Source organism: Asterias rubens, chromosome 7 (assembly GCF_902459465.1).
Source record: "Asterias rubens chromosome 7, eAstRub1.3, whole genome shotgun sequence".
NCBI lineage: Eukaryota > Metazoa > Echinodermata > Asteroidea > Forcipulatida > Asteriidae > Asterias > Asterias rubens.
Window position 1 is genome coordinate 7,829,598 of NC_047068.1, and position 15,382 is coordinate 7,844,979.

Genomic DNA, 15,382 nt, shown 5'->3' on the forward strand with positions numbered 1-15,382 from the left:
GTTGAACCCTCAAGTACAAAGACAAAGTGTAGCACTCACCACAGTGTGAAAGTAATGAAAAGTTGAAATCTTTTCATCAATTGAAAGATTTTTTCCTTATAAATTTTCAACTTTCTTGACATATAATCCAAATCTTAAATAAATAATTTCCAAATTGTTTAAAACTGTTTGATTTATTTTCTCCGAATTGCAGATTGAGCAGATGGCCGAGCGTAGCCAAAAGTCGGAAGTGACCAATCAAAAACTTCAGGCTGAGCTTCGTCAGGTCAAGAACGACTCTCATCAAGCCCAACAGCAGGTCCATCAGCTCGACAGTCAAGTAACAAACTTGAAGAATGATTTACAGGGACGAGACAAAGAACTGGACATCATGAAAGCACGTCTTGAAGAGGTCATTCAGGATCTATCGGCCAGCGAGAACGAGATCGGAGAGATCAAAGCCAATCTCAAGACGGAAAGGGAGCGCAGTGAAAGTCTAGAGATAGAATTGACAGACACATGGATGAAACTTCGGACGGATGGAATCGAAGGACTGAATGTGGACATTGTTGAACGCTTGTCAGCGAAACTTGATGAATCAAGGACTCGACTGGAGGAGAGGGAAAATGACTATGTAACGAACGAGGAGAGATTTGAAAAGCGTTTGGTTCGCATACAGAGTCAGTTTCAGTCAGAAAATGCTGCTTTGCAGGAGAAGCTAAATGCAGCTTTACAAGAGTCTGAGAGACAAAAAGCTGGAAGGACAGATCAGACTTTATCTTCGGGGATGGACCCACGGAAAGAAGAATTAGAAGGATCCCTGAAAGATGTTAAAGCTCAGTTGAAAGCAGAAACATCTGCTAAATCAGTCCTGCAAAAAAATTACAATGAACTAGTCGCTCAGTCAGCGCATCGGTTTTTGGAAGGACAGGGTGACATGGCTTCTACTGGGAGTGATGACAATACTATTAAGTTGGAAGTTGATCTGGATGAAGCTGAAAAGGAAATTGACAGATTAAAGAAAAATAGCGAAACAGAGAGAGAGCAGAAGACATTTCTTGAAAAGGCCTTCCAGCGAGAACAGGCTCTCAGAAAACAGCTTGAGGAGACAGTCTCCAATTCAACTCAGGAAAGTGGCAGCTCAGAAGTTGAACAACGGGATGCAGAGATCGTTACCGTCCGTGCTGAACTGAAAAAAGCTAAGAAAGAGCGAGAGGCAGTCAACCTTGTGCGAAAGCAGCTGGTGTCAGCAGTGGACAGTTTAAATGCCCAGTTATCAGAAAAAGAAAGGGTTGTCGAGAAGATCAGTGCTGAACTTGAAACCCGTAGCAGTCAGAATACCAAACTAGAAGAGGAGATTCAGGCAAGTATGTCTGAAACAGCAAGTCTGAGGAGCAGAGTTGAAAGTATGGAAGCTGGCTCAAATCATACTGGGAGGAGTGGACCTGAAGACCAGTCCCAACTAGAATCTCTCCGTGCAGAACAACGGCAGCTGAAACGACAGATGGGTAGCCTTCAGGAGGAGCATGCTTTTGAGATGCACAGTCGACAAAGTGAGTTGCAAACCGCAAACAATGAAATCGCTAGCCTTCAGGAGAAGTTGTCCGAGTTGCAGACTAAATGGAAAGATGCAGTGGAAAGAGCGACCAAGGCAGAGAATGATGCTGCAGCCAGCATCCTTGAGATACAGAAAGAAAATGAACAGCTGAGGTCAAAGTGTGAACGCTTTGAAAAGGAGATCAAACGCCTGCGTGCAGAGCTCCATGAATCCCAAGACAACTTTGATGAGCTGGAGCTGCAGTTCATTCACAAGAGGGAGGACCTGAAGAGGCTGGAGCAGACCCACGAGGAGCAGATTGGCCAGATGGGGTACAGGATTCAGGACCTCACCAGCAAATTGGCATCAACTGAGCGTAAGGTGAGAGATCTGAGGGGGGTAGATCACAGAAATAGGGGGAAGGGTGGAGTGGGTGCTGGTGGGATGGGAATGCAGCTAACGCAAACTCGCCAGATGGAAACAAAGCTCAAAGAACTGGAGTCTAAGCTGGGGGATGTTGAAAGCACCTTGCAGAACCAGGACCAGGACACTAGCAGCTTACTGGGAAAGATAGTCTCAGTAGAGCAGCAGGTCCACAATTGGGGACAAGGTCCTTCCACAAGTTTGTCAAGTGTTGATGCTGAGCAACATCAAACCCAGCCGATACAGCTACTCTCTTGTGGCTCTTCGGCTGCCAGTGCCCCTCGTGATAGCATATCAACATCTGGTGCTGATTTGTCTGAGGATTCAGAAGCAGGGGCATCTGGTACTTCACCAGACCGGGCTAAGCAGACTTTCAGAGCTCGGTTCTTGGAGACCAAGCTCAGTGAGACAGAACTGAAGCTGAAGGAGGTAACTAGAAAGCTGGTTGATGTGACGACGCGGGAGTTGGAGAACCGTAAGGCCTACCAGGGGAAAAGCATCTCAGAAAGCCGACTGAAAGAGAGGTTAAAGATCATGGAGTGTGAGATTGCAGAGGTTACAAGGGAGCTCCAACAGGTACAGTCAAACAGTCGAACCTTTGCCTGCGCTGTGCGGGCGTCCTTGACTGACTGTGGACAGCTCTTGGGGGACATTAATTCTGGCTTAGGATGGGTTGATTTAGAGGTAGACTTGGATGGGGATGGCAGGGATGGGCTGCCTTACCAGCAGCAGCAGCGGGTGGAGGTAGCAACTAACCCAACTACTACTAGTCACAGCAACATGCTTTCTTGCCTCAAAACCCTGCTCACCGATGCATGCCACAAAGTAGATCAGTGTAAACAGACTGCCTTGTCCCATCAAACCCAAATTGAAAAGCAGAGTAGGGAGTCTTTGTTGATTAGGGAGCGGAGTGCAGGAGGGTGTTCAGCCGGCAGTAGTTTCACCTCAACAGGTGGTTCTAGTTTTGAAAGTACAGAGTTAAGGTTCCCATGTCAGCGTAACCCAAGTACCATTGGCACGCTGCAGCGTTTTGCGAATAGGCTGTCCTCGGAGGTTATCCTTCTTGGCGAATCCACTTATGTCCTTCACCAAACAGATAAGCAAAAACTCGCCAAGGTACAAATGTGTCTTGGTGAAATTGACTCCCTCACTACGGCTATATCAGACCTTGAAATGGCATTTAGTGAAGACCAAGATGGTTCAAAGGCTTCCTCCTTGTCTCATACTTCCCAGACCATAAGTGATCTTCTTTCCCCAAGGTATATCTTAGAGGCTGAGGCCTGTTATAATCACACCTCCTGTCCTGAAAGTCCGAAAGAAATGTCCAAATCTGATTTCAAAAGGCCACACATTGACAGGCATTCTAAATCAAGATCACCTTTAAAGCGTCAAACTAGGATTAAAAAATCTGAGAAATCCACACATTCCAGATCCGTGGATCAGGCAGCAGTCTGGTCCCCGGAACTAGATTCCTTTTCAAATTCATTGGCGAACTCAATTACAAAAGCAGCTGAGGTTGAGTACCTGTCAAAAGTCAAAAAGGGTAGTGTGACATCAACTCCATCGGGTAATGGCATATTCTCACAGTTGTATAGTTCAGAACTGAAGCTGGAAGAGGCAAGCATTTCTCTATGGCGAAAGCAAAAAGTATTCAATGAAATGTTTGAGGAGCATCTGAAAAGTGTAATCGTGAAATTGTCGGATATTTTAGCCCTAGAAAACAACAGGCGTATGAAGGCTGACAAGGAGAAAAATAGGAAGGCTGGTTTATGTGTGGATAATGATGATGTGTTGGAAAGGTTGAATAAATTTGTATCTTCCGCTGCCAAAGAAATGGATATTGTTGACATTCTAGATTCAGTTGGCCCAGACCTAGTGTCGTATGCTAAGCAAATTGCTATGCAAGAAGCTAGAGGGATATCATTGAATCTAGTTGAGGATGAGATGCTGCTTGTTGAAGTCTTCCACTTGCTCCAAGTCAGAGTTGCTGACTTTCTGAAAAAGATGTCCATTGAAAGTGATTCCTGTCAGGTGGTTCTGAAGGCTCTTAGTTCGGTTGGTGAGAAGCGGTACAATCATATTGAGACTTTCCTTGAGGATGAGTTGATCCGGGTGAAGTATGAGCTACAGCAGAGTTTTCAGAGCTCCATGACTGATGCCAAGAAGGGGAATGGTCTGCAATATGTAGATGGTGTTGACTTGCATGCCATGTTAGGGGATTATGTGGGTCTTTTAGGGAGTCTGATCATCAGGAAGGTTGTTGTCGGAGGCTTGGTTAGGCATGTCATTGAACAGATTCCACAATCCGTCAACTGGGAAGGCACTACCTTGAACAATTTTGATACCAGCCTGGATCTTACAACTGGGAGTTTTGAGCAAACGGAGCCAGTTAAGTCTTGTATTCCTGAACCAGTAAGTGTTGATTACGAAGATATGGCCAATGACTTGGCAAACACTGCCATGGAGCGTGCAGAGAGTGCGCATTTGTCTGGCCTTCTTCAGAATGAGTGGGAACAAATAATGCAGAAAGGGCGCTACAGCCCCCTGGAACATGTCACAACCGAGCATGCTCGCAACATGGCTGAAGTTCGACGTCGTTACGAGGACCAGATCAAAGCAGAAGAGCTTAGTCATGAGCAGGAACTGAACTCCTTGCAAGAGAAATACAGGGAAGCCCTCTGTGAAGTTGGTAAACTGGAATCCAAGTTGGATGCAATAACAGGCAAGAGGGCTAGCAAACCGGAAATTACTCTCACCCTGGAGGAAGATCTCAATGATATAGTGGATGACATGGTGTCTAGACGTCTTGCGGAGATCCTCAGGGAGCTTGATGGTAGTCGAAAGAAGCTGAGCGAGACGCAGAAAGCCTTGGCAGCTGCGGAGGCGGAGCACATCAAAGAAGTGGATGCCATTACAGATGTGATGGAGAACATGGAACGTCGCTATAAGAGGGAAATACTGAGACTGAAGTCAGCTCATGCCGAGGTGGTCTCTGGCCTCCAGGAAGACTTCCAAGATCACCTGAGGCAGCTGACACAGAAGCACCATCACGAGAAGGCCATGCTGAAATATCAACTCACAGATAACACTACCAAGGAGACAGTGGTTGCAGCCAGTTCTGACAAGATGGGTCAGGTAAGAACTGGTCTGGACTGGTTTATCGTGATGACCCTTGTGGATTGGTTGACTGTTCTTGGCCGCATCCTCGTTTTTTGTTGTTGCAACTTCTGGTGTCCTATATCCGTCTTTGCAAATTTTGATTTTGCTTTTTGGGCAGCTTGCATGTTTTCTTCTCCCCACACACACACACACACGTCTGCAAATTAAACCCTTATCTACACACAAGCCTCTCCTCTCCAACACTTTGGTGATCAAGCAACCCCCCTCCTTCACTTTTAAGTTTCATCCTCTCTGCTCTCCCAATGCTCTGCTTCCCTTGTATGGCCTTTTGCATGTGACATGCGGAGTACCTCTTAATACAAGCATGTCGAGATCTATGCATGAGTGTTCGATCACGTATCACTCGTCATCCACCATGGAGATTCTACATTGTCCCTAACACATTGTCGGCACTGATCTGACCTAAGGTCACTCAAGGTCATCATCACTGATCACCCAACATTGCACTCTGTTGGGTGATACAGCATGTTGTCTTTGTGGCATGTATCGTATACTTATTTTGTTAATATATCGTAATGTGCATTGCTATTGTCATCATTTGTCAGCTTCTTTAATTTATCTTTATTTTATCATAATGTGCAGAGATCAGCAGTGATTTGTAACTTCTTCCGCAATGTATTAACTCATTTAACATTTAAGCTGTGTCGGTGTAGTACTAACATCATTAATGTGTAATGCGTAATGGTTATTGTGTTCAGTATACACAATGTAGGTCAATGGTTAATGTGTTGTTAAGGGATATTCAGGAAGCGTTCGTCAGAATTTAATTTCATGAAGCTGTTAAGCACAAAATCTCATCAGGACTGAAGAAATTTGCTAAGCAAGGACAGGTCAAAAATGTTTAATTTGCAGATGTGATATTTAAGATTATTTTGCCTTCGGAAAAAATCAGGGGAAAAAAATTTAACGGGCTGAAAAGGTCTTTTAAAGCCTACACCATATGTGTATGAACAAGTTGGTCAGCCTTGTAGTACTCAATAGAATGTTCCTACTTTTTTCCAAGAACCAAATATCCCTGGTTGCCAACTAATACTGCTTAGCAAATAGTTGATTTTGTGCTTCACAGCTTGGCGAAGTTGAACATCACACCATACAGTGCTTAAGTTGTTTATTTGGGTTTTGTTAGCTCACAGTTTGCGAACAAACTGTGCTACTTTTATTTATGATTTCAGGAATTTCTTGAAACTCCAAACTTTATTCCTTTATTTTCCTCTTGTGGCCACCATTTTTTACAAAGATTCTTCAATGCTTATGGTTCTTGCCTTTCTTGATTAATCTTTCTTGATAGAAAATCACTTCTTTCTTATTCGCATCTGCCATTCTTTTGTGTGGTGAAAATTGTTACAAAGTTAGGCTGTGTTTGAATTTGTTGCTATGGCTGTTGCTAAGAGTGTTGCTATGGGCCTCCTATGCTTCAATATGTTCACATGACGACCAAGCCACATCTGCTAATTTGGCTCGGGCTTTGTCTAGTGAATAGTAACAGATAAAGTGGTGCAAATCATAAAGCCAATAACAATGTTCAATACTTTCAAAAGGGTACCTGCCTATTTTCTGTTCAGCCTCACTTTGGATGCTTTCATTTTTATGAAAGGAAAAACAAATATGGCTGCCGCATAGTAGAAATTTTTTAATGGGTTGTAATGGTCTGTCACAGTAGCGTCTAGTAGTTTATTAGTCATCCATGCTTCTATCACTGCAAGTTAATTGTAAATGCTGCATGCTTCAAGATGCCATATTTTTATTTATTTTTCATGATAGAAACTGCTATTATTGCCTTAGATATTGCATGAGCATGCAATCATAATAATGGACACACAATGGCCCCAACAATGCGTCACCATTTTATTATGGAGACTCCATTATGAACAGGGAACTGAAGGAAATGTTGAAAATGTTTTTGACAATGCTTGCAGAACATGTTTTCGCCAATCTAAAGCCTGTTTTATTCTTTGTTGACGGCATGGCAAAGAATATATTCATAAAAACAAGTGGAACAATGCAAAACTATAATGATTTCATGGTTTTTTAATCCCTTGTTCATATGGAGCACAAGTTTTAAAATGAAAATGTCTAACACAAATCAGGGCATCTGTTCCCATTTCATTTTGCTGTTTTGCAAAGAAATGTGCCCTGCACTGAAGGAAAAACATACCTTTGCAGAAACCGGTACCAGTCACCGACATCGCCATTAAAAGTGCTTGCCTTATAAACTGGTTCCCAGTCAAAAATGCTAGTTTGCAAACAATTTTAACGAAGGGCTTACTTTCCGCACTCTTAACAGCATTATGAAATTGTACCAGCAGAAAAGATGCAGTAGGAGAGGAGACTTAAAAAAAGAAGGCACATTGAGTGTTGTGATGAATCTTATTTTAGACGTGGGGTGCATTGTACACAGCCCCTTTAAATCCATGTGTTCTGGCTGTAGTTACATCAAGGAGGATGTAGGTTTTTCCTGTTCCTCCTTGCATGCTTGCATTGACTTACACATTGGCACACTGCCAATGAATGCAACCACCCCTGATAATCTCATGACTCAGATTGTTGCCCTTGGCTTACTCCACTTACATCCCAAAAAAAGATTGAAAATCATCCTCTAGAATCAGATATTTTTAACTTTGAACTCGTAAAGCATCAAGGAATTTTCAGACAGAGAGCCTTTCAATGTTCAGTATGCTCCATCATACCCTTTACAACCAAAACTGATTCAAGTTTTTTTTAATTCATTTTTTTGAAAACATTTCTTGTGGAGTAGTTGCCATCTTGAAAATTCAATATCTTTTTGGGAGGGAAATGTTTGATTTTGGTATTGGTTATATGTTGTAAGAGCCTGTACATGATAGCTCAATCAAACCAAATAGGCAAAAAATGAAAGATTCATGGAGCTGTTAATGTTTACAAGTTATACTCAGCAGAAATGGGGACCAGCCAAAAGGCCTTGATGTGCTTATATAGTCAGTGACTGGTTGCCTGCCAATTTTTCGCTCAGCAGATAATTATGTTTAGCAATTTCCTTCTTAATGGCCAAGACCTTTCAATTGTTGGGATCTTTCTGTGTCCGATTTATCGGCCTTTGGCTACTGCTGTTGCTGTTGGCTGCATTGACAATGTTGAGTGAGTATCCAGGCAGACACAGTGATCTAGCCGTAGCCAAAGACACTGGGTCAAGCCGTGTTTAATGGCTTTGTAGTCGATGCATGTTAATAATGCATACCTTGCTTAGCATGCTTGTAGTAGTATGTCTTGCTGTGGTCATTGTGTTGCACAGTGCAGTTTTTGTCCCAAAAAGGTGCTTTTCTTTACAAGGAATATACCGAAATTGTGAAGACAAATTTTACATTAAAAAAAAATTACTTTCAGAGAAATTTGTTTTGGGAAAATATTTATAACTGTGTCTGTAATTGCCTTGTGACTTTCAATTCAAGTTTATGTGTAAGTGGGTTTTTTTCTTCCTATGATTAATGCCGACTTGGGGAACACTGCACTGTGAAACACATCTATTAGTTCTGCCCAGAGCTGTTTATGAAGAGAGTTGCGATTGGAGAGTTTAAACAGAAAGTAAACTTTGTCGTGTTCTAGAGAAAATAGTGTGCATGGATACTGTTTGCCTCCAGTCGTTGGCACTAATCATTCATAAACAGCTTTGGTTCTTACATTTTGGGAAAGACTGGAGACTTAGGATTAAACCAGATAGTAACTACAAAGACAGGGTGGTAAATGGGCAAGGACATGGGGTACAAGACGGGACATCCGGACAAAACGACCGCCATTGGCTGTGACACTGACTTTATTAAGACCCAGTAGTTAGTATACTGTACACCACAAACACACAACTAGACAGACAACCAGACAAACCAACATACAGTGTTCAGGGCTCATACCACTAAAATCTGATGCTTCCTTGGTTTGAAGTTTTCCTGAAAGAAAACCCTTTAAACAATTAAGGATTTGGAAACCATTGACAAAAAAATATTGAATAAAATAAAGTTCCTTGAGGAACGCAAATGAGAAAATGGTATGAACACTGGAACCCGTAAAGAGTTAAACAGAACGCTGATCAAAAATTTGTGATATGAGCAAATTGTGAAAAATGTTTTCTGCATGTGTGATAAGCCTTTATGCCGTTTGGAATATAGTCCTTTGTCAGTGCAGCGCTGAATCTCAATCATGTTTGATTCTTTCTTTGTGCAAAACTTTATCACCACAGATCATAAAACAAAAAAACTCTACTACAACTTTTTTTCCTCCATGCTTGTGGAGTTTCTTTCTCCTTTATGCAAAGTCTGTGTTTATTGTACCAGATCGCATCAAAACTCAATGTAAATTTTTCAATTTCTTGTTAAAAATGTTCTCCTTGATATTTCTTAGTCTGTGAAAATAATGTTTAGTTGAATTTGCCGTGCAAATGATTCAACTTGTTTAGTTGTTTGAATGACCCGGCACAGAGTCGATACCTTTTTACTTTGATGTATTTATTAAAAAATGAATGGTCGTTGGTATGTATACTTGAGTGCTCAAAATATTTTATTTTACAAATTTGCATTGGTTGAATGTTTGATTGCATCATTTGATACAATTGTCTCATTGTACATATTTATCTAATGACATTTGTGTTTCCCCCCTTTATTCCCCCTCCTTACTCTTGTTCATTGGCACCTCATGATTGTGTTCCCTTACCCCTCTTGTACCCTCACTCATTTTATGAATATCTTTCTTATTTTCTAACCACCCCATCTGCATGCTCATAACAACCCCCCCCCCCCATTCACAAACATAACACCTCCTTCATCTCTACTTATGTTCTTACTTGGTTTATCTTTAACCGAATTTATTTAATATCCTACTCCACTTACTATCCGTCACCCTCTTTAAATTTCCTGAACTTGTTTCTCCGTCTCTACCTAACTTGTCACCAATTCAAAAAACTGTCTGACCTGCATCTTCATTTTGTTCTTTCTTATTCATCTTTCCTTTTGTGTGTCTTAAACCCACTACCTCACAAACCCTTTGACCTCCTTCCCCACCATCTTCGCCCTCACCATGACAATACAAATGTGTCTACGTCACTCCCATCTCCATCCTACTCCTCCCCCTTTCCCAACACCGATCATCTCTCCCCGTCCTCCTACAACAGACAAGGAACAACGGAGACCTTGTCCTCCTGGAGAAGTCCCACCGTGACGTCATGGAAGAGATGAGGCAGGCCCACAACCAGGAGATGAAGGCACTGGAGGAGGAGAAAGAGAGAGATCTTGAAGAGGAGAGGAAAGCTACTTCCTTGAGTAAGTACTTGATTTGATTTCATTTGATTTCATTTGATCTCATCTGAGTTTGTCTGATTTCATCTTATTTCATTTGATTTTGTTTGATTTTATTTGATTTCATCTGATTTCATTTGATTCTGAATTTTGTGAATCAAAGTAGAGATGTTTCGTTTTTTTTATGTGAATGATAAGCACAGTCATATTTGTTAGACGGTATGAAATCTTTAAGTTCATAAGCTTTTATTTTTCCCATTTAGTGTTTGTAGTCTGATTGAAACCTTATTGTGTGGAATAACCTGTCAGTGGAAGAAAGATCAGGAAGTCTTGGTGGCAGCAGAAGGACCGGTCTTACAAATGCGCACGTGCGCTGAAACTTACCATGTCTGTCTGCTGCCACCTAGTGACTTGCAGTCTATCATTAGGATTGCCGTGTTTTCGGCAATATATATTTAGCATTTTCTATTGATTTTTAAATTTCTGCTTTTATTATTGCTTTGTGTACTATATTATGTTAAATCTATATTAATTTTATTGTGTACCCCAGATGTGGGGCAACAGATCTACGGATCATAGTATGTATTTGCTTTTGTTGTCCCTTGCCCATCTTGGGGTATAATGTTGTCAATGTATTTTGTTTTGTACTGTTATGGCGAATAAAATAATAATAATAATAATAATAATAATAATAATAATAATAATAATTCAAGTAGCTCTACAGATGACACCCTTTACATTAATTTTTTTGTGCAAAACTAGGTCTGGTTCTAAACTGCGGCCAATTCCATCAAGACTGTAAACAGATTTTTCTAGAGCAGTCTTTTTGTTTTTTTTTATACCTACTTAGAGTTAGTAAGGCAAAAGGTCTGCTCAAATGCCAGCGTTGTTTTTTTTCTTCTTTTTTTTCGTTTCTAAATGAGTTTAGCATTTTACGCCAATGACATGCGTATGTGTATGTGTGTAGGAACTGAAAACATTTTTATTTTAACTCATCATTTACGCTCTAGTGTTATTCGCTGCAATAATGAGATGAAACATTTTCAAATAGCTTTAATTGAAATTTATTTGACTCTTGCCATGTTGATTTCAAGTCCAAATTGGAATATTGTTTGAAACATGCTGATCTTTTTCTAAGGTTTATTCAGGGGGTCGAGAAACCCTTTGAAGTATATCACGTATCTGTTAGGATTGATACACATCATTCAATTGGAAAGTGGACACTAACCAATTTGCTGACAAAATTAACGAAACAATTTTTTGTTAACCCAATATTTCCCCATACCGGCAACCTAGTAGTACTCCTTATGGAATGAAAATTGTATGGCATATCCACTCCCTGCAAATGCAAGAACGTCATTACTAAACTGATACTTCCACAAAATCCCCTGAAAAAAATCCATTGCCCCATTTTGCCTGATATTTACAAAACTTGCGCTAGACACCACAGATCAGCCAGCAGGCATCACAATCTTTTCAGAGTTGGTTGCAAGATGTTGTGGAATTTTAACGAACATTTTGGAAAAATTACCAAGGGAGTTGGGGATAACTAAAAACACACACTTTATCTAAATACCTATATACCACTTCCACATCACTATCAGCCTTAGCACTCATTAAAAAAACTTACGAAGAGGAGTTGCTGAAAGAGCGGGAAATGCTGCATCTGATCGTGCCGAAAGACCGAGGCACGAAGGAAGTATCCAAGAAAGATAAGAGCAGCAAAAGCAGCAAAACTTCTCGACGAGTCCCTGGTTTGTAACCGGCAACTTCTTCTCATCCCTTTAGTTTGTCCCTGCGGCTGTTCTTTGTTTGTTTGTTTGTTTTGTTTTTGTTTTTTTGGCGGGTAGATTGCCTGGCGAAATAGTTTTGTCATCGAGAGCAGAAAAATGTAGATATTATGCAGCTGGTGTGCACATGACCGGTGGCTTTTAACACTAACCTTGCTTTAATACTGAAAGCTTTGAAGTGATTAGGAGGATAGACTGAACTTAAAGAATCTAAGATAGGATGAATGACCATAGGGCTTTGTCACACAAAGCAACTTTTACAGGCAACTTGGGGGCAACCAACTGCAGTGTATGCTGCAGGACCACTCTGGTAGCATGAGAATAATCGATTACAAAAATTGCAAAGTAAAAGTATGAAATGAAAAGAAAAATCTCAGGCTAGTACTGAGAAAGTGTTTAACTATGCATGTCCACCATGCTGTCTCTAAAGGCCTTCAATTGGGATTTGTATAGGGTGCGTTCGATTAGCTTCCCTGGGTCCATCCTGGTCTGCCCCCCTGTACGTTCAATTAGCTTTGACGTCATTCCAGGGGCTAACCCTGGGTCAGCCCCAAGTGCCCTGCTTGTGGAATGGGTCACTTGGGGCTGGCCCCTTGTGCATGACGTCACCACGAGAGGATGAGTAGTCGTTCGATTAGCTCTTGTAAGGGGGTCACCCGAGTGAGCATTACGGGGTGGACCCAGAGAAGCTAATCGAGCGCACCCTTTGCAGTGAGCAAGGATTCATGTTTCATGCTAAAGTCTATTCACTGTTTTACTCATTAGTCCACAAAACCTAAACTTTTCACCGCATGTGTGAATCCAGACCTTTCTTGTCATTTCCAAAAATCACCAACATTTATACCCAGGTTCTGCCTTTTATTAGTGATAGTCTTGCAGGGACAGGAATTGAAGTAATGACCCATTTTTGAAATAAAAAAGAGGTGATAAAAATAAATTGTTGGAACCCTACCTGGTTTGAATTCTTTGTGAACACAGCAGGGCTCAATGAATGTGCGTACTGTAGAATTCTGCCCTTACGTTCACCATTCTCTGCTTACTGTGCAAGCGCCAAACTTCTGTGTAAGCCGTGTAAGCAAAGAATGCCCAGTTTTGCACACAAGTAACAATTCCCTGCTAACCAGCGAAATACGCTTGATGTAGGTGCAGAATTCCCTGCTTCCGTATACGGGCCGATTCTTTAATAATAATAATAAGACTTGTAATGCGCAGGTACATGTATCCACCCTGCTGGGTGTTCAAGGCGCAGTAAAAACTAACAACAAACAAAACAAAACAATGAAAAACAGACACAACAAAATTAGTCGTTGAAAACCTGTGACAGAGCCATTAAATTGGGCCCTGGTGACCTTGGTGTTCGTGGGAATCCAGTGGTAGGCCGTTTATCTAAATTTTCGGCTGTGGCAGTGGCTGTACTGCGAAAGCCTATTTTGTTATATTTTCACCGCTGCAAATGGTTGTAGCTGTAGCCTGACACTGAAGTCTACATGTGAAGTTTCTTTGCATCAGGTTTTGTGAGGATATCTGTGGTTTTGGGGGGCAGGGGGTTTTCTTGGTTCTTTGTTGATCCTTTTGGTGAGGTTTTAAGAGGATACGTTTTGGATTTCCTTACTTCTCGGGGTAAAGTTCCTGTTTTTTGACGTAAATGCTATACTATTGTTGTAAACTAGAAGGTCAACCTTTGAAGCATTCAAGTAGAGGTTGGGTGATGGTGTAACAGTTTTTATCTTGGTATGAACTTGATGACTGGTTTTGTGTCATAGCTGGTGGTTTTTAGTTGTGGGGTATTTTTAGAAGGGGTGTTCTTTGGTTTACACGGCTCGCTGCTACATGTTTGTTTGTGATTTATAAATAAAAAAACTAGTGGAGTGATTTTATTAGAAAATAACGCTTTGCATGTTTGTTTTTGCACGCATCGACAGGAAAACGGTTTGAGATTGCACAAGAATTCCCTGAGACTACCTTTCTGAACCAACTATGGTTTCCTCCTTTTCATCTTAAATTGTTTTGTATTTTTGGTTGATGGTCCTAAGTTATTTGCTCTTTAAAATTGCACAATGATGACAAGCTTGCTAGTGTTCTATAATCTGTACCAAATTTTATCCATGAACTGTAGACAATTTGGTCAAATTACCATTGGTATCTGGGGCCTGTTTTGGCAACCCAATCAGAAACCTATTTCTAACGCTAAAATTTGTAGAAGTTTTCTGAGAGCTATCGCTAAAACAGGTTTGGTGTAACCAGAACCAGTTCATGATGTGCGTACATATCTTGTTCTCTCCAGTTATCGCAGCAGTTTACCAAAGAAGTTTTTGAAATGTTTTAGAAGCACTGCATTCACAGAAAAAGTGACATTTAGAATGTGCAGCACACAATTCCCTCTCCCTCTTCATCCGTTTGCCGTCTTGCCTCCTCCGCAGCATCTTTTAGTAAGAAGACTCAATTTGCCAAGTTCTGTAAGGACCTCTTGGCATTGAGTTTGAAACGCTCAAGGCATGCTGCTACCTGTAACCTTCAAAGGATTTAGTACTTTTACAGAAGATTTAGTAATTTAGTACTTTACCAAAAATTTAGTGATTTAGTACTTTACCAAAGATTTAGTGATTTAGCACCTAACCAACCATTCTTCAAGCAATTTACCAAAAAGCTTCAAGTAGTGGCAATGGTTGAGAGTTTACTTTCAAGCAGCAATTTGTCCTTGTTTGTAAAATTACTAATCCCTCCAACAGCTATTTTTACCAAAAGCCTTTATGTAAAGCTGCCTTTAAGAAAGAAAGAATAATTAATTTAGAATGAGTCACAATCAGCGAAATATTATCTCCAACGGGTTTGGTACTTTACTGATCCCTAGAACTTTACCAAAAGCCCTGCAGGAGAAGTAGCTCATTACTTATACTGTAAGAGGAGGTTTGTAAGTTATTTACCAACCACTACAGTTTGCAGTGGGTTACCTGCAGCACGCTCTTAACTGTTTGTTAACTTGTTTACCATTTTCTGTTATTTACCAGAATGCATGACTAGAGCAGCTCTTAGGGTCAAATATAGCACCTAGAATAAGTTACAAGTAGTATACTTTGTAGGGTTTTAGCACTTTACCCTATTGCTCTTGTAGCAATTGACCAGAAAGCTTCAAAGCTCAAGATGAAAATCTGCTCCTGCCACTGCCTGCTTTGCTGTATGTAGATGCTCAAAACAGAACAGTTGACCACCCTGCT

The 15,382-nt window shown here is 41.0% G+C and overlaps 1 protein-coding gene across 4 annotated transcripts in view; it reads left to right on the top strand.

Moving 5' to 3' along the window:
• The window catches only part of LOC117292552 (protein outspread-like), a 103,196-nt gene that overhangs the window by 72,892 nt on the left and 14,922 nt on the right, over positions 1–15,382 (top strand). For 2 of the 4 annotated variants that reach the window (XM_033774648.1, XM_033774644.1), the window contains exons 14-16: positions 194–2,515; positions 10,254–10,401; positions 11,982–12,131. In XM_033774648.1, the coding sequence (XP_033630539.1) occupies positions 194–2,515; positions 10,254–10,401; positions 11,982–12,131 (2,620 nt within the window). The remainder of the gene's footprint in view (positions 1–193; positions 2,516–10,253; positions 10,402–11,981; positions 12,132–15,382) is intronic. The other 2 variants (XM_033774647.1, XM_033774645.1) reach the window with 2 other exon arrangements.